The sequence below is a fragment of the Macaca fascicularis genome, chromosome 4, assembly GCF_037993035.2.
Source record: "Macaca fascicularis isolate 582-1 chromosome 4, T2T-MFA8v1.1".
NCBI lineage: Eukaryota > Metazoa > Chordata > Mammalia > Primates > Cercopithecidae > Macaca > Macaca fascicularis.
This window is the reverse complement of record NC_088378.1, coordinates 91,277,172-91,304,717: the sequence shown is the minus strand read 5'-3', so window position 1 is coordinate 91,304,717 and position 27,546 is coordinate 91,277,172. Positions and strand designations below refer to the sequence as shown.

At 36.7% G+C, this 27,546-nt stretch overlaps 1 protein-coding gene across 7 annotated transcripts in view; it reads left to right on the top strand.

Annotated features, from left to right (window-relative positions):
* CYB5R4 (cytochrome b5 reductase 4) overlaps nt 1-27,546 on the top strand; it is a 105,589-nt gene that overhangs the window by 46,027 nt on the left and 32,016 nt on the right. For 5 of the 7 annotated variants that reach the window (XM_065543766.2, XM_005552444.5, XM_045391191.3 and 2 more), the window contains 7 exons: nt 5,673-5,754; nt 13,009-13,041; nt 16,839-16,899; nt 18,272-18,329; nt 19,969-20,062; nt 21,338-21,370; nt 23,383-23,505. In XM_065543766.2, the coding sequence (XP_065399838.1) occupies nt 5,673-5,754; nt 13,009-13,041; nt 16,839-16,899; nt 18,272-18,329; nt 19,969-20,062; nt 21,338-21,370; nt 23,383-23,505 (484 nt within the window). Of the gene's footprint in view, nt 1-5,672; nt 5,755-13,008; nt 13,042-16,838; nt 16,900-18,271; nt 18,330-19,968; nt 20,063-21,337; nt 21,371-23,382; nt 23,506-25,034; nt 25,231-27,546 lie in introns of all 7 variants that reach the window. The other 2 variants (XR_012433634.1, XR_012433635.1) reach the window with 1 other exon arrangement.

Genomic DNA, 27,546 nt, shown 5'->3' with positions numbered 1-27,546 from the left:
GAATGTTGAACTTTATCAAATTTTTTTTGTGTTATTGAGATGATCATACAGTTTTTGTTTTTCATTCTTTTGATGTGATGTATCACATTTACTAGTTTGTGTATGTTAAATCATCCCTGCCTCCTTGGGATAAATTCCACTTCATCATGTTGTATTATATTTTTGATGTGCTGTTGAATTCATTTGGCTAGTGTTTTCTTGACATTTTTCCATTTATGTTTATCAGTGATACTGTAGTTTTTGTGGGTTTTTTTTTTTTTTTTTTTTTGATTGTTGTTTTTGTACACTTACTTGGTTTTGGTATCAGAGTAATGCTGGCCTTGTAGAATAAATTAGGGTGAATTCCCTTCTATTCAATTTTTTGGAATAATTTGAGGAGGGTTGGGATTTACTCTTCTTTCTACATTGGGTAAAATTTTACAGTGAATCCATCTAGTCCTTTGTTGTTGTTGTTTTTGGGAGATTTTTTATTACTAATTCAATCTTGCTACTGGTTATTGATCTGTTCATGTTTTCTATTTCTTCCTGATTCAATCTTGATAGGTTGTATGTTTCCAGGAGTTTATCCATTTTCTCTAGGTTTTCCAGTTTGTTAATGTATAGTTGCTCATAATAGTCTCTGATGATCCTTTGTATTTCTTTGGTATCAGTTGTGTTGTCTCCTTTTCATTTCTGATTTTGTTTACTTAGGTCTTCTCTTTTTTTGGTTATTCTAGCTAGTGGCTTACCAATTTTGTTTTATCTTTTCAAAAATCAACTTTTTGTCTTATTGATCCTTTGTATCTTTTTAAAAAAATCTATTTCATATAGTTCTGCTCTGACAGTTACTATTTCTTTTCTTCTGCTAATTTTGCCTTTGGTTTCTTCTTGCTTTTCTAGTTCCTTGAGGTACATTGTTAGATTGTTTATTTGAAATCTGTCAGCTTTTTTGGAGTAGGCATTTATTGCTACTTCCCCTTAGATACTGCTTTTGCTGTATTTCCCCAGGTTTTGGTATGCTGCATTTCCATTTTCATTTGTTTCAAGAAATTTTTTTTATTTCCATCTTAATTCCTTCTTTGACTGAATGGTGATTCAGGAGCATGTTGTTTAATTTCCATGTATTTGTATGGTTTTGAAAGTTCCTGTTAGTATTTATTTATTTTACTGGGGTCTGAAAATATACTCAAGAGGATTTCAGTGCTTAAAAATATGTTGAGATTTGTTTTGTAGCCTAACATATATCTGTCATGGACAATGTTACATGTGCTGATGAAAAAAAAAATGTGTATTCTGCAATCGCTGGATAAATGTTTTATAAATGTCTGCTAGGTCCATTGGTCTGAAGTCCAGTTTAAATCCAATGTTTGTTGATTTTTCTCTCTAGATCCATCTAATGCTGAGAATGGGATTTTGTCTAATGCTGAGAATGGGATTTTGGACTCCCCCACTATTATTGTGTTGGAGTTTATCTCTCTCTTTAGATCAAATAATAATTTGCTTTTGAATGTGTTTTGTATATCATTTGTTTTGTTTTGTTTTGAGACAGAATCTCACCTTGTTGCCCAGGCTGGAGTGCGGTTGTGCAGTCTCATCTCGCTGCAACCTCTGTCTCCCGGGTTCAAGCGATTCTCCTGCCTCAGCCACCCAAGTAGGTGGGACTACAGGCACATGCCTCCACGCCTGACTAATTTTTTGTATTTTTAGTAGAGAAGGGGTTTCACCATGTTGGCCAGGCTCTTCTCGAACTCTTGACCTCAGGTGATCCTCCGCCTCGGCCTCCCAAAGTGCTGAGCCACCACACCTGGCCCTTTTTCAGTTTTTTTTAATTTCATATGGGAGAAATTTTTCCTGTAAATATATCTGTGATGTTTGGCTTTGATCCTGGTGTGTGCAGTAGTGTAGTCTCTATATGATTTCTTCAGGTGTAAACAGCATCAATGATGACTGTGACTTCCTTAGTGTCTTAGGGTACAATTATTGGTGGAGGCGATGATGAAGTTTTGCTGGTTACTAGGACACCCCAGGTAGGTTAGTCTTTGGGCCCCAGTGGTGGGAGCAGTGGGCTAAGCGCGTCTGTCCTTGGGCCCCAGGATGGCATATGCTGGCACCAGGGTTACTGCATCAAGGCAAGCTGATTCTTGGGCCTCTTTGTGGCCTAGTTGGATCCCAGTAGTGGCAACAGTGGGTGAGTTCTTGGGCCCCTGGGCAGGTGGTGTGGCATGGGTGATGACAGTGGCAGTGGCAGGATGACCTCTGGGTCCCAGGTGGTACACGCTTATGTTGGTGGAGGCTGTTATGGGCTGTGCAGGCCAGTCTCTAACCCTTGAGATGGCATGTGCAAGGAGGTACTAGCTGTGACGGTAGCAGCCAGGTTGGTATGTCCAACCTCAGGCCCCTGGGAGGAGTGTTCAGGTGCCAGTGTGTTGGACTGGGCTGGGCAACCTCCTGGCCCTCAAACTGTGCTGTGACATAGGCAGAGACGGGTGAGGCCAGCCATGGTAGGCATGGTAGGCAGGAGCAATTCCCAGGCTACCAGTGGAATGCTCAGGTGGAGGGAGACAGCAGTTGTGGTGATACCCTGCCCCTGGGCAGAGTGGTGATGCCTTTAGTGGTAGGCAGCCTAGGCCAGTGGATGGGGAGTGAATGTATCACCTGTTCTTCAGCCCTGGTGACTTGCTCTTGCCTCAGCCCATGCTTTATATTCCTCTGGATATATATCCAGTAATGGGATTGCTGGGTCAAATGGTAATTCTGTTTTTAGCTCTGCCTGCAGTAGCTGGCAGTTCCTTGAACCTAAACTCCTGGGGCAGCAGCCATGCTTCTTTTGCACTTCAGTCTGGGTGCTGCTGGGTTCTAGTACGGTGTGCAGTTTGTTGGGGCTAGGGCTCTGAAATGACCGTTTACTGTAGCTGCTTAGGTCTCAGGGAGCTTGTGAGACCCAGTGCAAGCTTCCTCCCTGGAGCAGTGCCATTACACAATCTCCTAGCAGCTCTCTCTTTTGGTGTCAGGGCCTGCAAGGGTCAAAGGGTTCTTCTGTGGCTAAGATTGCAGGAGTCCATGGTGGGAATGTGGACTGCTAAAGTTCTCCAACCTGAGTCTCTTTCAGCTCCCAGCTGATCCCAGCCCTGTAGGCTGCCTCACTTCCTTTTCATTTCTTGCTTTACGTAACTCCTGTCACTTTACTGTTGAATTTCAGTGTTCTCTCTTGGATGATGTATTCAGAATATGATTACCAATTCATTATCTTGGTTCTTAGTGGAGGCAAGTACGAAATACCTGTAGTCAACTGTCTTCTTTCTATACTTTACGTACTTTTTGCTTATTTACTCTGGCATATGCCATAAAGATTCCAATATCAGTATTTTTTGGCTGATTATTTTAATGATTATATAGTATTGTATTGAATAGCTTTATATATTGATTTTCCTTTGCCGGTCTTTTACAACTGGGCATTTAGATTGTTTCCAATATTTTGCTAATTTAAGTAGTGCTGTGATGAGTATCCTGGTACCTACATCTTTATATACATGCAAATATTTTCTCAGGTAAATTCCTAAATATCTGAGTGAATTCTGCTCCCACCACTGGGGCCCAAAGACTAACCTACCTGGGGTCCTAGTAACCAGCAAAACTTCATCTCAGCCTCCACCAATAATTGTACCCTCAGACACTAAGGAAGTCACAGTCATCCTTGGTGCTGTTTACACCTGAAGAAATCATATAGAGACTACACTACTGCACACACCCAGGATCAAAGCCAAAGTGTCCTACCCCACCAACAAAATAGCTGCAGATTTTTAAGTCCTTTTTTTTCAGACAGGGTCTTGCTCTTTTGCCCAGGCTGGAATGGGGTGGCATGATCAGCTTACTGCAACCTCTAACTCCTGGGCTCAAGCAATCCTCTCACCTCAGCATCTGAAAATGCTGGAATTACAGGAGTGAGCCACCCCACCTTAAAATTATTCCTGGCCTATTTTAAGACTTTTAAGGCATATTGAGAAGGTGCCTTGCAGAAAGGTTGTTTAAATATAATTTCCGCCGGTGGCATCTGACAACAAATACTATCAGTTGTTTTCCTGGAAGCAGTAGAATCACTTTGTTTATTTTCAAGAAAATACCTGATAAATATCTGAGTCTGAATAATCAGTTTGTTTACTAGTAGTTCTTATAAATGGCCCTTCTTTTTTTTTTTTTTAACTTTTATTTTCCGTTCAGGGGTACGTGTGCAGGTTTGTTATATACGTAAACTCTTGTCATGGGGATTTATTGTACAGATTATTTCATCATCCAGGTACTAAGCCTGGTACCTGATAGTTATTTTTTCTGCTTCTCTCCCTCCTCCCAATCTCCATTCTTAAGTAGTGTCTGTTGTTCATTTCTTTGTGTTCAGGAGTTCTCATCATTCAGCTCCCACTTATAAGTGAGAACATGTAGTATTTGGTTTTCTATTTCCCTGTTAGTTTACTAAGGGTAATGGCCTCCAGCTCCATCCACGTTCCTGCCAAAGATATAATCTTGTTCTTTTTTATAGCTGCATAGTATTACTTGGTGTATATTTACCACGTTTTCTTTATTCAGTCCGTCATTTATGGGCATTTAGGTTGATTCCATGTCTTTGCTATTGTGAATAGTGCTGTAGTGAACAGTCGTGTGCTTGTGTCTTTATGGTAGAATGCTTCATATTCCTCTGGATATATACCCAGTAATGGGATTGCTGGGTCAAATGGTAATTCTGTTTTTAGCTCTTTGAGGAATCACCGTATCGCTTTCCACGATGGTTGAAATAATTTACAGTCTCACCAACAGTGTATAAACGTCCCCTTTTCTCTGCAATCTTGCAGCATCTGTTATTTTTTGACTTTTTATTAATAGCAATTCTAACTGGCATGGAATGGTATCTCGTGGTTTTGATTTGCATTTCTGTAATGATCGGTAATATTGAGCTTTTTTCACTGCTGGTTGACTGCATGTATGTCTTCTTCTTTTTTAAATTTATTTTAAGTTCTGAGGTATATGTGCAGGATGTGCAGGTTTATTATAGGTAAACATGTGCCAAATGGCCTTTCATGAAAAAAGTCCAGTTCCGTTTGCAAATCAAACAGTCATCTAAGTGTTTCTTCACAGGGAAACCATCATACTTTATAACACTAATCTTTTTGAGAATTTCCCACTTTGTCACACAAAATGTAATAAAAATATGTACCCAAGGGTCAAAATTTAATTAATAATTTTTCTACTTCATGAAGGATATTCTTAAGTATTCTTAAATATCTTCCTCATGCTCCCTCCACTGTTCATGGTGGTGAAGAAGATAATAATTACTAGTACAGTTTGGACCCACTACCTTGATTAATACAAGATACTAGCAGTTTTACCCACCATTGCTTTTATTGCTCTGATGCTGAAAAAAAGTAACTTTTTATTAGTATTATCATGAAACAAATGGAGACCTCATGGAGACCTGAAAGGGTGTCAGGAACTTCCAAAGGTCCCAACACTTTGAGAATACTGTTCTAAACAATCCCTACCTGTGCAGCCTATCACTCCCTGGTTGACTAATTGAATATGCTTCTTAGTTTTCAGGTGTGTGTTGAGAGTGATTTCAGAAAGTTTAGTTTTGCCCATACTAAAATGAGAGCATCCTGTGGAGTTAGTCATGTTTCTTTTCCATCATTTATTTTCCATACCAGGTTCATCGTTGGGTCAATTATGAATCCATGCTGAAAGAATGCCTCGTTGGCAGAATGGCGATTAAACCTGCTGTTCTGAAAGGTAAGTGATGCTGGTGCTAAACCAGCATAGAAGTGTGGTACACATGTGTTTTTCTTTAATTTGGATTTAAACAACTACGTTCGTGCAAATCACTATGGTTTTGTCATTTTCATTGTCCTCCTCGTCTAGCCACTCCAAAGGTTTTCCTTCATTTCCTCTCTAGAATCATATAGTGAGTTTCCCTTAAAAGTTCGACTGTTTGTTAGAGAAAGTTCAGTGTGAGGACTACAACACTTAGGGCTGATTTTTAGATTACTTTTTTAGAATTTAATTTTTTGAATAATATAGTAACATGATTCAAAAATTAAAAAATATAAAAAGTTAGTGAAATTTTCCCTCCCAGCCTTTTCTCCCATTTGCCATGAACCTTCCGACTCTGCCCCCTCACTATAGATAACCCCTATTCTTACTTTAAACTTCTTCTAAAGTATAACCAATTTCTTCCCCCTAGCTCTGAGATGGGACTCTATAATCTGGGTGATGTTTGAGGTCATCTCTTTAGTTAATAAGCCTCTCTAGAAGATCACCTTTTGAAAATCTTAGACATGGAATTGTAGTAGCAGGAATACTTTAATAACCCTTTTCTTTGAAGGAATGATAGTTGTTTCTTTTGAGTAACTCCTTACCTTTTTACTAAAATTAGGAATAAATTTCAGCCAGAGTCTTTCACTACTTCATTAGCAAGTTTTGTATTTCAAGGCTTTATTGACACAGACTTTGATTGGCAGTATGGAAATATTACAGTCATTAAGAAATATTTATAGTAATTAAGGTGAAGTATTATTTTAATAGTATCTTATATACCCTTCATCTGTAGGCAAGGATTGGTCATCAGTCTCTGCTGTCTTAAGACTTAATGATAGAGACCATTAGATGGGGTAACTGTGTAATTGTCCAAACTAAGACAATTTTAGTAATTATGCTGGAACAATAGTGGGTAAACTTACGACTCTGGCAAATCAGGGCATGTGTTCACCCTACAATTAGAACTCCTAGATTAAATGGGAACAGAATATGGATGAAAACAAAGGATGAAGTGGGAATCAAGGCTGAAAAGAGACTGTTCCTAACATGGGGGTTGTTGGGGGAAATGGTGGATATGTTGAAGAGGAATTTTACACATGGATTCTTAAACCCAAAGCTTGAAACAGTCGTTTAAATGAGGTGACCTGCCATCCCCCCCAAAGTCAGGGAATCCTGACTTTTTTTGGGTGCCGCACAGTTGGACAGCTCTGGGAAGTTAGTTTTCAGTTCATCTGATGGTTTCTAGTCTGGCAGTGGTAAAACGCCTGGGTATCTAGGAAGAAATCAGAAAAGCTAACAGACTCAGAATATAAAACATAATACAGTTGTGTTATTATTAAGCAAATAATGAGTTGTGTTTATCATAATCCTTTGTTTAAAAAGTATTATGATAGGCTGGGCAAGGTGGCTCACGCCTGTAATTCCAGCACTTCGGGAAGCTGAGGCCGGTGGATCACCTGAGGTCAGGAGTTCGAGACTAGCCTGGCCAACATGGTGAAACCCCGTCTGTACTAAAAATACAAAAAAATTAGCTGGGCGTGGTGGCAGGAGCCTATAATCCCAGCTACTCAGGAGGCTGAGGCACGAGAATCGCTTTACCCGGGTGGTGAAGGTTGCAGTGAGCCGAGATGGCGCCACTGCACTCCAGCTTGGGTGACAGAGCGAGACTCTGTCTCAATTTAAAAAATAAAATAAAAAGTATTATGGTTTGTATTATTATTTAAAAAGATGTATTAATAATGAACGAAAGGAGAAATTTTGCTTGAAAAGGTCAACTCCAATTATTGATAATTTATATATGTGGAACACTTCATTCTCTGGTAAAGATGAAAAATGAGTGCTCACTCTTTGCCCTTATTCTTTGGCTGCTATTGTAGCTATTTGTCACATGTGGCTATTGAGCATTAGAAATATGCCTAGTGCAAATTCAGATATGCTATAGATAAAGGATACACTATATTTCAAGACAATATGAAAAAAAGAATGTAAAATATCTCATAATTTTTACTTGCTTACATGTTAAAATGATAATCTGGATATATTGAGTTAAATAAAAATATTTAACCTTTTTTTTTTTTTTTTACTTTGTTAATCTGGTTATTAGAAAATTTAAAATTGTACTTGTGGCTTGCATTATAATTTTTTTGGACAGTACTGTTCTAGACCATAAGTGTACTTTAAAAAATCAATATGCCATATTTTTTAAGTGGTCATATTTTTCAGTGGTATAGTGCAGTCTCAGGAATGTTTCTTCATAATTTCTCATTGCTTTGTTGTAGTTTCTAATATTTTGTGTTTTTAGGTTTCATGCCCTCTCTGTCTGGCAGTTAATAACTATAACGCACTTAGAACCATACATTAATAGAACATTTATGTAAGAGGGATTTAGAGCAGTTTAAAAGTGAAGATACTGAGGCTTGTAGGTATTGTATCTTACTAAGGACTACAGAGTTATTTAATTGAAAAAGCCCACTTAAACCATGGATAAACAAACTTTTTGTAAGGCAGAGAGTTGCCTCATTAAATGTTACCTGCTTTTTTGTAATGTATTTTCTTTTAGTATATGCCAGTTGTTTTTCACTGGGGTTGATTTTGCTCTTCGAGGGGACATTTGGCAATGTCTGGAGACATTTTGGTTTTTAGAACGAAAGTAAATGCTACTGGCATTCTAATTGATAGCAGTCAGAGATGCTGCTAAACATCCTATGTTGCACAGGACAGATTACCACAACAAAGGATTTTCTGGCCTAAAATGTTAATAGTGTTGAAGTAGAGAAACCATCTTATATGCATTAGTTTTTTATTATTAAAAATGATGGTATTAGTGGCACATACGTGTTAAGCTGGTATGCACACGTCGGACAGCTCTTTGGTTCCTCCTAGGCAAACTTTGGCACCTGTAGGGCTGAGGGTGGAGATAGACACCAGGACCCATAGTGGGCTGAGACACTGCTTTCAGAGATTTCTTTTACTGTCACAGCATTGTGAGCAAGGGCAAGGACAAGACAAATATTGAATGGGCTGCCTGCCAGTTGGAAGTTCAGCTTTTTTAAAGTCAAAGTTCTTTCTTCTAGGAGCCTCAGTTTCCTCATTGGTAGAATGGGGACAATTTAGGTAGACAAAGCACAAGCTCAGAGACTGATAGGGGAGAAGTAAGACAGTTACTGGTGGAGAGAGGGAGGCTGGGAGTCATTCTGAAGTGGGCTTTACTGGACAGACATGTTTGCTATCTCAGCCTGGCTGCCTTAATTTGCTCCTTCTGCTATGGGGTCTGTTGTCTGGGTAATTCTTACCAGAAAGATTTAAGGGAAAGGTAATTAAGAATGGGAGGTAGAGGTAAGAAGTCCCTGGTTAGGGTGCAGATATAGACCTAAATAGAAAGTGTGTTTTGCTGTAGTGGTGTGACTGACTGATGTTTTGTTTGTGTTAGCAGTTCTTTTGTTTTCATAGAGGAATTTTGATCATGTGTATATTCATGTGCAGGTGATTCCAAATAAGAAAGGAATCATAATACCTCCGATGATAGAACAGGAATGGAAAATAACTGACAAATTGGAGAATTGATTAAAAAATGACACGTGAAGCCAACTTGGGGAGAAATATGAACTCCTAAAAATACAGCATTTGCTGTGATTAAATAATAATGGAGGAAAAACTGATCCTAGGAAAAATTAATACTCTGGTATTTTTAAAGCTTTTGAATCCTTGGATTTTTCAGAATGTGGGTTTGAACTATTAAATCTTCATTTTAATTCTGCTAGTGAGCTAGAAGTTAGAGAGATGCACAAAATTGAAAGATGATTCAGAAGGTGATTATAAAGATGAATAGAAGAAAGTAAGGTAAAGATAGTTTAAAGCTGCAGAAATTATTAAGTTTTATAAGATTTGAGAAATAAGTATGATTTCTGAATCAAAAACAAGAATTAGGCCTGGCCAGGTGCGGTGGCTCATGCCTGTAATCTCAGCACTTTGGGAAGCCAAGGCAAGAGGATTGCTTGAGCCCAAGAGTTTGAGACTAGCTTGGACAATATAGTGAGACTCTGTCTCTACAAAAATTAAAAAATAATAATATTTAATTTTAAAAAAAGAATCAGGCCTAAGTTGTGTTACGAAGAGTTCTGTTTAGAGATGTGGAGGAATTTCTAGAGGAAAAATGGTTATCAAAATGGTGATTAAACACATTATACAGAACCAAGAAGTCTTCCGGCAAGGCTAAGCAGGTAAGGGAATATAGAACAGTAAATTTAGGACTTTGTGAATAAGATCCCTGGCAACAAGACTGAGCTTGTATCTGATGGTGACATAATACCAACCTTTTGGAATAAGGAAGGGAGATGAGGATTATAGCTACAAGATAATTGTAAAACATTCAATTAGTGCTCAGCATTTTTTTTTCCCTGGAATGCTTTTCTTCAGGGACTCCTGACAAATGCCTACACATTTTCAAAACTTAGCTAAAATACTACTTCTATGGAGTCCTTTCAAATTTCTTCCAGTAGAAACATTCTTCTTCTGTGCTTCTTCAGTAACACCTTCTGTATACCTCTTTTATAGCACTTGCCACATGCAATCTTAAAAAGAGCATATCATCCGGGCACGGTGGCTCATGCCTGTAATCCCAGCACTTTGGGATGCCAAGGCCGGTGAATCGCTTTGGTTCAGGAGTTCAAGACCAGCCTGGACTACATAGCGAAACCCTGTCTCTACAGAAATAGAAATAAAATAAAATAAAAGCCAGGCCTAGTGGTGCGTGTCTGTGGTCCCAGCTGCTTGGAAGGCTGAGGCAGGAGGATTGCTTGAGCCCAGGAGGCAGAGGTTGTAGTGAGCCGAGATAGCACCGCTGCATTCCAGCCTGGGTGACAGAGAGAGGCCCTGTCTCAAAAAAAAAAAAAAAAAAAAAAAAAAAAGCCATCGACTTTATTTTTAATTCCATTTATTGTATTTTTTGAATAAGTATTGCACTCAGATGATTCAAGAAGAAGCACCCTTATCATAGTTCTATCTCCCATCTACTGTTTTTCTCTCCCATGCACACACCAAGGACATGTTTTTGTTGTTGTTTTGTCTTTCCAAATTATCTTTATGTATTATAAGCAGACTGAATATATTTTCTTATTTTTCTAACTTTTTATCCAAATGGTATGTCAATATCCCTATTAAGGTGATCAATAGATGTTTATTAAAGAATGAGCATACTGGTAAAAGAAAGATCTTCCTGCTAGATCTTTCTTCATTCCAGGGTATCCTCCTGTGCCTCTGCTCAGCAGAGGTAAACTAGACTTGGGTCATAATTAAAGATCCTTACCAAGGAAGAGCTGAGTGCTATTAGATCACAACACCAGCCTTCTAAATGACTCTGACCTCTCCGGAAATAAAGATGCTTATCAGAGTAAAGCAGTTTAACCAGCATTATGAGAAGATACAAATTTGATTGGCCATGGAGCCAACTAAATGATGGAATTAGTTACCAAGAGAAAACATCAGATTTCTTTTCAGAGAGGAAAGTATCTCCTGTGACTAAAATGATTCAGATGTAAATATGCTTAAGATTGTAAAATAGTCTCCTCCATTTCTATAACTCAGTTTTTGAAAAGAGTTGTAAAAACAGACTAAGAGAATTTTTAAACGTAACCCAGATTCTTTAAGTGGAAGTTATCTTTCTGCTAGTACTTCTTGTATTAAAAAAAGACTCGGGGGGAAAAAAAACCTACTAATTTAGCAGAATCCGGAAAGTTCTGACAAATCCAAATCTATTCATATCAGGCAAGAAGTAATCATATGAGATAATATTTTCTTCTTAGAAACAAATTACCTGGGACAATTTTTCAAAATCTGTGAACCTCTTAGATAAAAACTACTTGTTTTACATGACAAATGAGGTTTATTAAACTGTTGACCTTATTGTACACTGAAAATAGATATATGTTCTGTGAATTTCTAAGATAAAACAAATAATCACAACTGCAACAACAAAGACAGATAAATAAAACTGACTGGATGAAAGTACATGACCAAGCAGTGACATCAGTGATCCTTTGCAAACTGTAATGGCCAGATTTGTATCTAGCAGTTGATAAACAAAACTCATTTTGAAGTATAGTTTAAATGGTTTTTAGGCCTGCTATCTTTTTAGGAAATATTAACTCCTGGATTGCAAAGAAAAATAGGACTGTTTCAGGGGAGACAAATCTAATTTTGGCTTTTTTGCTGGAGTGGTGGATTTCATTCAAGTCCTTTGACCCCTGATTTTCAGCCTTTATTAGTAGATCAGGTGATAATTTGCTGTATGTTGTTAAAATTCCTTTCAGCTGTAAAATTATTTTGGTAAAATGAGGTAAAGGAAAAGGATGGTCATTTGGCTTCCTTAATGATTATTATTTTGGGATGGATGAGTGAAGTGGAGTTAATTATGGAATTTCTGGTGATTAAATATTGGAACACAAAAAATTTGAAAGCTTTGATATTAAATATGTTAGTTTCTTTTTGTATAAAACAAGGTGATGTCAGCTTAAGAAATGATGTCTTTCAATTTGACTATTTGAATATTTTTTGTTAGCTTAACCCATTTTTTAAAAAATTTTGACAGTTTGCTGAGGTGTTTCTTTTGACCATAACGGTATAGCACTTGCAGTTATTAGAATATAACATAGGTTTGAGAGTTGGCTGCCATCCTGAAAGAAAATACCTGTTAATTTTTTTTCTGGGTCTGTAACACTAATAATTGCATTGGGTATACATGCAAAAATCTGAACATATTTTAAACTTGAAATAACCATCATTTTACGCATTGAACTCAGTAAAAGGGAAAGATAAGAAGACATCTTTCTTTGAGTTGTTAATGTGCGTGTTTAATTTATGACGTATAATCTAATAAATTCTGGTTAACTTGTACTAATTTAAAATACGATAACCTGGATGAAACCTGGCATTTACATATGCTCTGTATAGAAATTAACCAAGATATTTTAAAAAGTGACCAAAAAATTAGAAAAAATCCAAATGAAATGGAGCCAAACATCTGGAGAAATATGGTCTGGCAGTCTTCAGAGATGAAACTTACTTGTTTAAAACAAAGGCCATTTCTATATTAACCTGTTTCTCTCCTCAGACCTTAGAAGAAAGCCCTTCAAAAAAGAAGGACTGTTATCTTGAAATCAGTAATGTGGACTGACATTCTCTTTGACATTAAAGTATTCTTATTTGACTTTTTTTTTCTAAATTGCTATACAGACTATCGTGAGGAGGAAAAGAAAGTCTTAAATGGTAAGTCTATAAATTCATAATAAATGAATTGTATTCTCATGCTTATGAACAGTATTGGTTCACAGAATTGTCTGGGGCATTTAGATTTTTTTTTTTTTTTTTTTTGAGATGGAGTCTTGCTTTGTCACCTGGGCTGGAGTGCAGTGGCGTCATCTCGGCTCACTGTAACCTTAGCCTCCCGGGATCAAGCAATTCTCCTGCCTCAGTGTCCTGAGTAGCTGGGATTACAGGTGCACACCACACACCCAGCTAATTTTTGTATTTTTAGTAGAGATGGGGTTTTACCATGTTGGTCAGGCTGGTCTCGAACTCCTAACCTCGTGATCCACCTGCCTCGGCCTCCCAGAGTGCTGGGATTACAGGCGTGAACCACCGTGCCCAGCCTAAATTTTTTTTTTTTGTATGAAAGATAGCATTACTGGCCCAAGCTTAAGAGTCTTTTGTAGAGTTTTATAGGCTCTTTTTTCTAGCCATTACTCTTATAGTCCTGCCTTCCGTGACATCCCTGAATACATGTTATCCTCCCTCAGCTTGAATACGTGTAGCAATTAGGAATTTCATCCTCAGAAACAAGACAAAACAAGTCAATTTTCTTAGGTGTGAGCTCACCTCCAATGTTTGCATACACATGCCAAATAGTTTATTACTCTACAATTTTCTGAACTGAGTGGTGCATCCAGCCATTCTGGATGACTTGCAAATAATGACTGACACTTCCTGTCCCCCACAAAAAAGTTTGGCATGATGGTCACTACTGACATAAAATGCATGATGCTAACTCTAACTGAACTATATTGATGTACATTTAGAAACATTTTTTCCCTTCGTTTGCAAAAGAAAGTTACAGAAATTCAACTAACAAGCTAGATTGCCAGATGAGTTAACTTTTTCTTTGTTAACTGGAGGAAATAGTCTATATTGTGGACTAACTTCTGCAATATATAGTACCTGAAGCTGTTCATCAGATAATATAACACTCCATTAAATGAGGGACTGATCTTTGGTTTCATCTGTTGATTGACTCTTCTGTGACACTACAAAAGCAACCATTGCTTAATGATTGATTACTGATAGACTAGGCATTTCCTTTCCACCACATATGGCTTCCAGAACCTTTACTTTTCTGTTGCCTTCTTTGGATGCACTGCATTTGACTAATTTATCAGTAAAAGGTGGCGTTAAGTATGGAATATAGCACTCCACAAGTGATGTGGTTAGCTCTGTTACCTCTTGTGACCTGGACCCTATAAGACTGGAACATATCTATCTATCTGTATATTTATTAGCTGCTTTTCCCTTTTGGCTCATTTAAGTCTGTGTGATAAGTCTCTGTATTTGCAAATGTGATCTGCCTGCATTCTATGTTACTATTCCAATAGCTGCTTAAAATACTGAATGGGTTGGACTACTTTCCTGTTCCACTAGAGACCCGATCCCTTCAGATTGACAGCATTCAATCAACCAACACTTATGGAAGGGAGAACGTGCATTCAGTCCACCTTGCATTACTTAATTATTTTATTTCACTACACATTCACCCCACTATTCTTTCAACTTACTCAAAATAATATTATATAAAGTTTGAGGGGTTTTTTTTAGTTAGTTTTAAATTAAGAGACATTCCATGGCTTATTATTCTGTTTTAATAAGATTTATCACCGGGCGCGGTGGCTCACGCCTGTAATCCCAGCACTTTGGGAGGCCGAGGCTGGCGGATCACAAGGTCAGGAGATCAAGACCAGGGTGAAACCCCGTCTCTACTAAAAAAAAAAAAAATACAAAAAATGAGCCGGGCGCGTTGGCGGGCGCCTGTAGTCCCAGCTACTCGGGAGGCTGAGGCAGGAGAATGTTGTGAACCCAGGAGGCGGAGCTTTCAGTGAGCCAGGATCACGCCACTGCACTCCAGCTTGGGCGACAGAGCGAGACTCCGTCTCAAAAAAAAAAAAAAAAAGATTTATCTTAATGATACTAAATAGTTTTTTAGAATGTTTGATTATTGTCTCATTTGCTCACCCATGAGATTGCAGGGAGCATTTCATTGCTATTAATAGTTCCAATTTGAGGAAGAGGAAACAGTGTCTTGCATAAAATCACAGTACTGGCGCTGAGCTTAATTATAGATTTTCTGGTCCTAATTAGATCATACAAGATCAGTATTGACTTACAATTTATGAATTCTGTTTATAACATTTTCTTACAGAAATTGTTAGATTTTGATGCTTTTGATTTTTATTTATATACCTAAGAGACTTACAAAAGAGAAACAACATTAATCTCTTAATGAAATCTTTCAGTGCTGCTTAATTTAATAAGATTATTTTGTTTTGCTTTTACCATATTAGAAAAAAAATACATTTAATTCTTGTAGTCCTCTTTTGTTTTACCTGCGGTTTTGTAGTAGAGCACTCTTCTTTTAGTGCCCACTGCTAATTATTAGTTGACAACTCTGACCTTGTTGTCACATACCTGAGGCTTCCTTTGTTTATCTGAAAATAGTATTCTGCAGAGTTATGTGGGAAGAAATGGAAGCTGAATGAGTAAGGCCTGGACTCAGGGCTCACCATCAGCCTGTTCAGAAAAATATGACTGTTTTACATCTTGCTTGCACTTGAGTTTGTCTTGAAGGTTTGTGTCTAAAAAGAATCTTGAAAATCTCTAAACTGTCTTGTCCCAAAGGTATCTTGCAACTTTTAAATTTATATAAAATACTGTGAATTCTAATTTGTGCACCCAAGATTCAGCAAATACTAACCATTAATTTTGTTCCTGTATAGTTTGAGAAATAGTAATATAATTGATGCAATGATTTTCAAAAGTCAGGTAGCAGCAGTACTACTTTTTTCCAAACTAAATCTTACCATATACAAACAATGCACTCCTGTTGTAGGAGGGAAATACTTAATGTTTGCAATATCTTGAGTTCTTCCATATCTCAGTTTTCTGAAATGATTTAAAAACCATAGCTTTAGTGGGCTTTTAAACTGCATCATACACCCAAGATGCATTTTGTAGTTGTGCATACCCACAAGGATACAAACCCACAAGAGTGAGTAAAATGGAAAAGATAGAAACCACATATTGGTGAGATTGTGGAGCAGCTGGTACAACCACTTTGAAAAGCTGCTCAGTAGTATCTTCTAAAGCTAAACATACAAACACCCTTCATACTAACCAAAAGAGTAGATATGTGTTCTTTAAGAATATGCATGTACCTGTAAAAGAATATTTATATCAACACTGTGTATAACAGCTCCAAACTGGAAACAACCTGAATGTTCATCAACAGAAGAATGAATAAATTGTGAACTATTCATATAATGTATTACTACTCAGTTACAATAAGGACCAAGCTACTGATGAATTCAGTAGCATGGATAAAATTTCAGAAAGCCTAGATTTGATTTATTGCTTATTATCAATCATGCTTATTTCACATAAGAACTGTAATGTCTGGAATATTGGACAAAAAGCCAGAACTAAAAGAGAATGTATCATTCTGCTTATATGAAAATCAAACACAGGCAAATACTAACCATGGTATTAGTAGTCAGAATACATGTTACTCTTGAGGCAGGGGTGGTGACTGAAAAGGGAGCATGAAGAGAGTGCTGACTGCAAGGGTATGTTTTGCTTTATCTTGGCCTTCTGGCTAAGATCAAGTGAAAATATATTGAGTAGTACATTTGTGATTTGTATCCTTCTATGAATATATGTGATATTTCAATAAGATGTTAACTAAAAAGACAAAATATTGAAAATACTTTGTAGATGAACTATAGCTATCTTTCTTTGTAAAGGCATGCTTCCCAAGAGCCAAGTGACAGATACACTTGCCAAAGAAGGTCCTAGTTATCCAAGGTATGCATTCTTCTTTAAAATTTTCGAAGTTAAATCAATTATATACAAAAATGTACACATTTAAAAAATAAAGTAGCTCTGGGTTTGATTTATCGCTTACTGTTAGTCATGCATCTTTGACATGAGAACTGTAATGTTGTTGGAGAATGAGCTGTTTATTAGATGTTGTTGGAGATGTTGTTAGAGAATGAGCTGTTCCATAAATGTGAATTTTAAATATAACTGAAGTTTGATCCATTTTAAACACCAGTACTTTAAAAAACTATTTTAAAATATTTTTCTGATTATAAAAAAATACATTAATGGTAGAAAACTTAGAAAATATAGAGAAATACAAATACAAAAGAAAGTGATAAAATCAGTTGTAATCTCACCATCCTTAGTTATATACTATTATTTATATTTTCCAGTTAGATTAATATAATACCTACTTCCATATTATTCTGTTTTTATAATATTGGTATGACAGTATATTCTATGAGCATTTTTTATGCCATTAAATTTTCTGCGAAAGCGTTTTTTCTCTTCATTCTATCATATGACCATGCCATAATGTATTTAAATATTTTTTTTTATATATCTAGTTCATTTTTATCAATTTTTAATGGGAATTTTTCAGAATGTATTGCCCAACAGTTGTCTTAAACAGTTAATAGTAACTTAGGCAATACACATGTATCTTGTTAGTGACACTTAAAATGCCTTCAGGTGTGTTCTCTGTAGTTCTTTCTCTTATCCCTTTTCTCCACACCACCAGTCTGTATTATTCTAACGTCAGCATCCTGCTATATTTGTTAAATTATTTGATATAAAATTTTAAATTAGGGACTAAGGATGCTCCCTATAGATTTGCCTATATAGGTGATAAGTGCAAAAAGAGTATCAATTTGATCAATAGCTGTAACAAAACAGAAGACTTAGTTTTACTTTAAGTTTTACTATGGACCCATTAAACAACCTTGATGAGTTCATTTCTTCAGTACTAATATATCTGTGACAGGGAGAAATGAAGATAATAAACAGGTACATTTTTTCATACTCTTTAACAAAATATGTTGTTTTGATTTTGCTCTGATAAAAGAAGATTTTAGTAAAGAGATGTGTAACCTTTATAAAAAGTGTCTTGTTGAGGATATTTTGTTTTTATTCAAGTGGGAATACATGGAAGTATAGATATTTTAAATTTAGAAATAGTTGTCAGCTGTATAATGAAGAATGTAACATGGTAAGACCACTGTTTATTTAGAAAAAAAGCTTAACCTAGAGAAATACAGATATGTCTCACTATAAATTTTAAACATTTAATGATTAATATGTGTTAATGCACATGATTGTCAATATAATTATTCATCCTTTTCTTTATATTTTACAGCTATGATTGGTTCCAAACAAACTCTTTAGTCACCATTGCCATATATACTAAACAGAAGGTAAATATGTCTTTTAAATCAGAAAAGAAGTAAATAATAAATGTTAATTTTATGTACCAGGTCTTTTTCTAAACACTTTTTTATATTATTTACTTCTCATTACAGTTCTTTGAGGTAGATAGTATTGTTATCCCTTTTGTACAGAAGAGGAAACAAAGAAAAGATTAAGTAATTCACCCATAGTTAGACACTGAGTGGCAAATCTGGCATGTGGAACTCAGGCAGTCTGGTTCCAGAGCATCTGCTCTTAACAGCCATTCCTATAGCCTCTTAAAAATCAGAGTAGGAAGTATTTTATGTGTTTTTCTGTGTGTGTGTGTGTGTGTGTGTGTGTGTGTGTGTGTGTGTGTGTGTGTAAAGTATGGATAACAAAAAATGAATATCAGTTAACTTCACCATAAGAACAAATTTCCTAGACATAAACTGGGATTGGAGAAGGTATTTTGCTGTGGCTGTGGCTTAGTATGTTTAAACCACTAATGGTGTTCGGATCCCCATTTGAAACTGAAGTTAGGGAGGTAATTCATTCACCATTGAAACTAAAGTTAGGGAGATAGTTCATTAAGTATTTATAACCTGTTTCATGTAGAACACAGCCTTAGATATCAGGGATCTAATGATAGACCAGATACTTAGAGACCTGACTTTCAAAAAGGCTTACAGTCCAACTGGAAAATCAGATAAATATGCATACAATTTAAAATATCTCCAAGCACATCCTCCAGCAACTGTTGAGGTTCCCACACTTTGAGGGATATGTAGATTTAAAGACAAGTTCTGGCAGCTAGGAATTTTTGAGAATTCATGCTACTTCTATAGTAGCAGAACCATGTCTGAACCAGTGGGTTCTTCTGACTCTTGCAGCATGATTTGGCCATTCTGCAGGAGTGACCAGCCTCTGCCTGGAAAGAGCCAAGAGGGCCAGAGGCACTACTTATCCTGTTTTCCACTCTCTCTTGATACTGTCTTTTCATCACACAGTTCAAAACCCAGAGCACAGGCTCTAGGAAGGTCCACTTGCATTGGTAATATGAATGGGACAGAGAGGATGGATGGCTAAGGGAAAAGAAAAGGTTTCCTTGTGGAATAATGTATTCAGTGAATAATATAAATAATATATAGCTTACACCAAGGCTATGTAGAAGTTAGAGACACCTAAAAATATGTTAGTGATTTGATTTTTTTTTTATAAGCTAAGGTCAAGAGGTTATGTAATTTGCCCAGGATCATACATTACAGAAAAGATAAAGATGAACAAAAATAAGTTGGTTTCTGCTCTGATTGTTATTTTCTAGGGGGTGGGGGGATTCCATATTGCTTATTCAAAAAATATTTATTGAGCACCTACTAGGTGCCAAACAGTGTTCTAAAGATAGTCCCTTAACCTTAGAGCTTAGAGATGAGTGGGTAAGGTAGGTATTAAACAGAGACGGATATGTAGTAATTAAAATTTTGATATGTCTGTTGAAGGAGAAGAACTGGATTGTAAGGGAGAAAAACAGAAGTCACATTTGTTTAGCTTGGAGGTCCAATAAAGAAGCACCATGTGAACTACCACAAATCACCTTAGAAGTATAGTTGTAGAAGTTTGGGGGAAATTTTTACTTTCTAATCTTTCTATTGTTTCTTTCTGTTTAAGGATATCAATTTAGACTCAATAATAGTTGATCATCAGGATGATTCCTTTAGAGCAGAAACAATTATTAAGGATTGTTTATATCTTATACATATTGGTGAGTACTTTATCATTATTAACGGAAAGAGCTCTGGTTTTCTTTAAATATGGCAATAATTTGGTCTACAGTCTAGGCAACTCTAATATTTTATCTGCTGTTACCATTTTGGTTAGTCATTTTTGATCAGTTTTTTTCCTGTAATTTCTTTACACTAATAAAAGTACTAGCAGTGGCAGTTTAAGCAATTAGATGCTTAAATTCCAAGTTTAAGCAATTAGATGCAATCAAAATCAATAATATAAAATATTTGTTGGCCCAGCTTTGTAAAATCTCTCATACTTGACACCTATAAGAAGTCTTCCAAGACTCAATGGTCACATGTCCTACTGACTGTCCTTCGCTAGATGGCCCGTTCCACTGGCCTGTTCCTTACCAGCTCTGCCACAGGAAGTCAGTGGCTGCAGCAAAGCAGCCTGGACTACAAATTTGTATTGTATCTTCCAGCTGTCCATCCCTTCATGGCTAAAGACCAACTTTGTATTTTTTTTATCAGGACAGAGAAAAAAGTGTTAGAAACCAGGGAACCCTACACTAGCACACATATTTTAAAAAACTAAAAATTCCACAGTTAAAAATATGAAACTCTCAGGTGCTAGTATTGCATTGAAAGGACTGAAATAATGCAAAATTGTAAATTCCAGATAACCATATGAACACAGTGAAATGCATAGCAGACATTTGTAAGCATATTTCTTGCATCTCCCCCTTCTGGAGTATAAGTTCCATAGGGGCAGAAATTCTTCTGTCTTATTAACTGTTGTGTCCATAATACCTAGAAAATACCTGTCACATGTAGATGCTCAATAAGATTTTTTTCAATAATTGAATGGATAATCAACTTTGGAGAACAATAAGAAAAGGTAAGCTAGACCCAGACCTGGCCTGTGTACACACACACACACACACGCACTCTGGGGCTTGCGTGCTTTAGGTGCTGCCTCTCCCTAGCCTGCTCCTCTCTTGGTTTGTAGGATTCCCAGTCTGGAACCATCCATGCTTGGACTAGTGTGGGTTACCCACTTGTGGGCAATTGAGTATTTGCTCTTTAGTTAAAAGGGAGAAAATTGAAACAGTTGAAAATATATATATTTAAATAATTTGAATCTTCATTTTGATTGTGTACAATTTCTTTGTTTGGGTCTCTCAGAACATGTTTTATTTGTCTTGAGGGATTTGAAATAATTCATAAAAGAGCCATTTAAATGACATATGGTGTTCAAAAACTGTATGAATTGAAGTTCTATTTTAACTAAATAAATTTGTCTGTCCTAGGGCTAAGCCATGAGGTTCAGGAAGATTTTTCTGGTAAGCTACCAAAAACCAAAAATTACGTATGTGTGTACATATACACATACCTACAGAGAGAGAGAGAGAGAGAAGAAAAATTGAAAAATTAGCATGTGTTTCATTTTTCATATGTGTATTTTCATGTTGCAAAACAAAGATATGATGTTCTCTCTCTTTTTTTAAACTTTTAAGTTCTGGGTACATGTGCAGGATGTGCAAGTTTGTTACATAGGTAAATGTGTGTCATGGGGGTTTGTTGTACAGATACAAATACATTAATTTTTAAATATACCCCTCCCTCTGGTTTCAGGCTTTTTCCTATTTTTTCTTCCCGCTTGTTCCTTTTTTGTGTGCGAGACAGGGTCTCACTTTGTCACCCAGGTTGGACAGCAGCAGTGCGATCTTGGCTCACTGCAACCTCTGCCTCCCAGGCTCAAGTGATCCTCCCACCTCAGCCTCCTGAGTAGTTGAGATCACAGTGCACACACACCACCACAGCTGGCTAATTTTTTTTGTAGAGATGGGGTTTCACCATGTTGCCCTGGCTGGACCCCCTTATTCTTTTTATCTCTTTAACCTTTCTTTTTTTTCCTCCTTAAAAAAAAAACACACACACACACATTCTGTCTCCTTTTTATTCTTCTTTCCTCATATCTGCCCTACTCCTGACATGCAGCTTGTAGAAATATACTATATGGCCAAGGATCGTGAGGTCAGGAGATCGAGACCATCCTGGCTAACATGGTGAAACCCTGTCTCTACTAAAAATACAAAAACTTAGCCTGGCGTGGTGGCGGGCGCCTGTGGCCCCAGCTCCTTGGGAGGCCAAGGCAGGAGAATGGCGTGAACCCAGGAGGCAGAGCTTGCAGTAAGCCGAGATTGTGCCACTGCACTCCAGCCTGGGCGAGAGTGAGACTCCATCTCAAAAAAAAAAAAAAAAGAAAAAAGAAATATACTGTATTAGCAAAATTTTTCTTTCATCTATATATTTAAATGTTCAATAAAGAGCATACTAAATTATGAATATTGCTGCATATAAACATGCAGCGTAGGTTTTACACAGCTATTTAATAATAGAAGACTCATCATAGAATGGTATTTTCTTGTTTTCAAGTACTGTTTTGGTACCTTATGCTGGTCCAGTGTTTCCTCTTTTCCATATATCATTATAGGCTCTGCAAATTATATAAATCAGGCTCTTTAAAGACAAAGACCATGTTTTTATTTTGGTTAAACTTCAAGTCAGTGCTCATCAAATTGAATTCATTTGATCCATCTGTCTTTAAAAGTTGTTAAATTGTTACTGGATTTTGTGTTCACAGTGGGGGAGAGCAGAACATTGTTTCTGAAGAAAAATTAAATATGCTTTAAATTTTAAAAGCATGTTCAATTCATAAAATTTAAATCAGCATATAAAAGTATATATTTTATTATTATACCCATATATTATAAACATTTTAATTATTCAATAAAAAGGTAATCTAAAATATTTTTATCAAAGATTCACATGCACTTTATCAATTTACTCTGTATTTACTAGGACCTCATTCTCATGAGGCTCTTCTTGTGTTTATTAGACTCGGTATTAGTCTACTGAATTTACTCATAAGAATCCTTCAGATTCTGACTAAGGAATGTTAAAAAGCAAATTAAATTTGCTTTTGTGGGGGCATTCGATACTAATTTGTACATCTCAGCCCTTTTTTTTTTTTTTTTAAACTTTATGTCAGTTAGTTGCCATGGCTATGTTTGAGCTTGTATGAAAACCAGCAACACATAGTAGTTTGACCCTTAATAAATTAGTTTGAAAGAAGTTAATCTGAATCTATTAATAAAGTAAATTAAAGCATATAAAGCATAAACAATTATGATTGTGATTGAATACGTAAACAGAATCTTATTTATCCCACTAATAATCAGTACCATTCATATTGGATCAAGACATTTGTACTATTTGAGAAATACTGGTTTTAAAATAAAATCTTGTATTTAATATCAATGAATACAAATGGAATTTATCTTCTTTTCAGTGCGGGTTGTTGAGAGTGTGGGAAAAATAGAGATTGTTCTTAAAAAAAAAGAGAATACTTCTTGGGACTTTCTTGGCCATCCCCTGGAGAATCATAATTCACTTATTCCAAGGAAAGATACAGGTATGCTGTGTTCTTTTGTTATGTTAATTTCACATTCATGAAATTGTTGTACAGATGTACCAGAGTTTGGAAGGCTGCTTTGAAATGAGCTGAAGGACCCTTGTATCTATCTCTAGGAAGTTTGAAAGGGACATTGTGTCTGTTGTCCTGCTTTTTTTTTTCCCGTAGAAGTAAATTTCAGACTCTACTATCTAATGTGTAGGCGTAGTGAAGTCATTACATAATGATACCTGAATGGAGAAGCCCACTTGTGCTTAGACTGTTGATCAACCATTTACTCTTTCAGGTCCCCTTTTGTGAAGATACAAAAACAAGTTTAAGTTTATGCTTTGTATGTCTGCTTGATATTTTTCCTATTGAGGAAGATATGTTTTTCTTCTTAATTAAACTAGTTTCTCAGTTTACTTTTTGTATTAGTCTCTTTTCCCATTGCTTTAAAGAAATGCCTGAAACTGGATAATTTATAAAGAAAAGAGGTTAATTGGCTCACGGTTCTACAGGCTGTACAGGAAGCATGGTGCTGGCATTTGCTTGGTTTCTGGGCAGGACTCAGGAAACTTACAATCATAGCAGAAGGTGAAGGGAAAACAGGCACATCTTACATGGCTGGAGAAGGAAGAGGAGAGAGATGGGGGAGGTGCTACACAGTTTTAAACACCAGATCTTGTGTGAACTCTGTCATGAGAACACCACCAAGAGGGTGTTCCTAAACCATTCATGAAGGATCCGCCCCCATGCTCCAGTCACCTCCAACTAGGCCCTGCCTCCAACACTGGGGATTACAATTCAACCTAAGATTTGGATGGGGACACAGATCCAAACCATATCTTTTCTAAAAGATAGTACCATTCATTTCTTTTCATTTTTAAAAAGCTTTTTATCTAAGTTTAACGTATATATAGAAAAGGGTGCATATTAGAAGTGCTCTACTTGATGATATTTTGCAAAATGAACATATCCTATATTTTCTCTTTGGAAATTGGTAGTATTTACTCCTTGTTCTAAGTGTTTTGGACTTTCACAATGATGTGCCAGAACGTGGATGATTCTTTATCCTTCTTACTGGGCATACATTTTTTGTGCTAATCTTTTCAATATAGAAACGTATGACCTTCAGTTCTTGGAAACTATTATTGGTTTTACTTCTCCCCATGGTCTGTTTTACTTTCTACATATTGAACTTCCTTAACTAGTCTTCTAATTACCTTATCTTTTCTCTCTTATTTTCAGTTTTGTCCTTTTGTTCTACTTTCTGGGAGATGTCTTCAGCTATGTCTTCTGGCTCTTCTATTGAGTTACTCATTTCTACTCATATTTTTAACTTCTGTAACTCCTTTGATTTCTTTTCCTTTGTTTTAGCATCCTATTCTTATTAGCTTATCTTTTAAAGAATGACTGGTAATGTTTTCTTCTCACTGTATAACTTCTGTGTCCCTCAGGTTCGTTGTTTTTTGTTTGTTATAGTGTCTTTAATATTAAATGCTTTCTTTGAATGTTTCCTAATCTTTTACTATCTGCTCATATTTCAGGGTAGGACTGTAAAACTAATTGGAAACTGTGCATGTGGGTGTGGCTTGCCAACGGTTATATTCACTATATGGCTGGAACATTTCTTTGGGAAAAGTCCAAAGCCAAGAGTCCCTAGAGTGAACAATCTCCTACCTTGTACCCAGCATTTCAGAAGCCATGTGGGGAAGAAGGCTGGGCCTAGCTTCTGGTATATCTGTAAGCGTCACTTAATTTTCTTTCTTTTTTTTTTTTTTCTTAGAATATGATATTAGTTTGCTAGGACTGCAGTAACAAACTACTACAGACTAAGTGTCTATGGCAGAGTTAGTCTCTTCTGAGACTTCTTCCCTTAGTTTGTAGATGGCCTCCTTTTTTCCTGTTTCTTTAAATGGTCTTCCTTCTGTGTGTCTGTGTCCTAATGTCCTCTCTTTATAAAAATACCAGTCACAATGAATTAGAACCAGCTTAATTACCTTTTAAGTGAAGACCCCGTTTCCAAATATCGTCACATTCTGAGGTACTGGGGGTTATGATTTCAACATATGTATTTGGCGAGGGGACACAATTCAGTCTATAGCATAGACCCAATCCAGAGACCCCTTGTTTACCCTCTAGAGCGCAAACTTCTTATATTTTGCTGATATGGGGAAGTGTCAGTCATGTGGCTGTGCTAAGTAGGGAGGACTTCAAGGGGATGGGAAGACCTATCCAAGCTTCTTAAATGAACTTGTATTGAGAAAGTAATTTTAATTCTTGACTCTGATGCCAGAGGTACTTAGTCCTGCCAGTTTCTGAGCCTTAAAGGAATTTTGTATTATAAGTATGTTGGTTCTTGGCTTTCTACACTTCTGGCTTAGCATTCAGCTATCTTTAGTCTGTTGAGTCGTTTACCAGTCTTCTCTCTGCCTTGTCAGCTCCTGAAGTTTGTTGCCTTTGTCTCTGATTTCCATTCTTTCTGTCTGTGTGGGCTTATGCCTTAAAAATCAAACACACATGCAAAAACCCTTTTTCTTGTTGTTTTAGGGGATTCAGAAGGAACTAACTGCATGTATTCAGTTTATCTTCTTTAAATATATAAAATTATCATATATAATTTATTGCATGAGATAGGAAAAAACAAACTTTTTCCTAGTCTTACTTCTCAACTCAGAACACTACAATGTGAAATTTCTTCTCACCAACAACCAATTCTACAGCAACTCCAACTGTCTGTCTTACAATTTAACTCAAGTCTGATACATCCTGGAGTTTAGGGCAGACCCCACAAGTTAAGGGCTTAGTCCCGCAAGACTGCCCCCTACTTCACATGCCAGTTGCAAATTCCAGGTTGTGACCTATGCTTCTGACCAGCCACCTATAAATCAGTGTTGTCACAACCTCCTTCTTGGGTTCAAAAATTTGCTAGCATGGCTCACAAAACTCAGGGAAACATGTAAGTTTATTATTTTACTATAAAGGATATTACAAAGGATACAAGTAAATAACTGGATGGAAGAAATGCGTAGGGCAAATATGTGAAAAGGGGCACAGAGCTTCCATGACCTCAGTGATTGCATCATCCTCCAAACATTTTCATGTGTTCAGCTTTCCACAAGCTTTTTCAAACCATGTCATTTTGGGTTTTTATGGGGGGTTTATTATGTAGGTGTGATTGACTACGTCATTGACCATTGGTGAGCAGCTTAACCTTCAGCCTGTCCTGTCCTCAGAGGTCTAGGAAGGGGGCTGCAGGTTCCAATCCTTTAATCACATGGTTGGTTTCCCAGGCAGACAGGTCCCATCTTGAGGCTATCCGGGAGCCTACCAGGAGTCTCCCCATTAGAACAAAAGATGCTCCTATCACCCAGGAAATTGCAGGGATTTCGGAATTCTGTTAAGACACTTACAGTACTTAGGAAATTACAAAAAATTTTAGGAGCTTAGTGTCAGGAACCAGGGTTAAAGACCAAATATTAGAACAGAAGATTCTTTTAGTGTCTCTGTTTACAAGGATTTTAGGAGTTGTGTGTCAGGAACCAGGGACACAGACCAGTATTTCTTTTTAATTCACACTTATGAAAATATATTTGTAGCTAATTTTCAGAAAAGCGTGAGGCAGCCTTATTTTGAGAACATCTTGTGTGTAGAAGACTGTTTTAGGCACTGTGGAATGAAACAAAGAGTATGGGAAATTTAGTTTCCCACGTGGAAGATAGAAAATAAGCAAACATGAAATTGAAGAACACTTTTATAAGGAAATAGGCTGACAAGGATAAGTTATACAGTACAAACTAAACATGTTTTGTGGTAGCCCCAAGTGAATAGACACAGATGAATTTGGCCTTGAATGACTGCCTCAAGGAAGTGAATTTGAAGCAGTATTTTCAAAGTGAGGTCCATGGCTTTCAGAAAAAAACAAAAAACTATTTTGGACTTTCCAGGTAGAGCTACAGGTCATTACTGGTTGCATATTAGGCCAGGCATTTTGTTGGATGTAGAGAGAGAAAAATGTAAGTGGCATGTAGGAAAGTTCTAATGGGTTAATTTTACCAG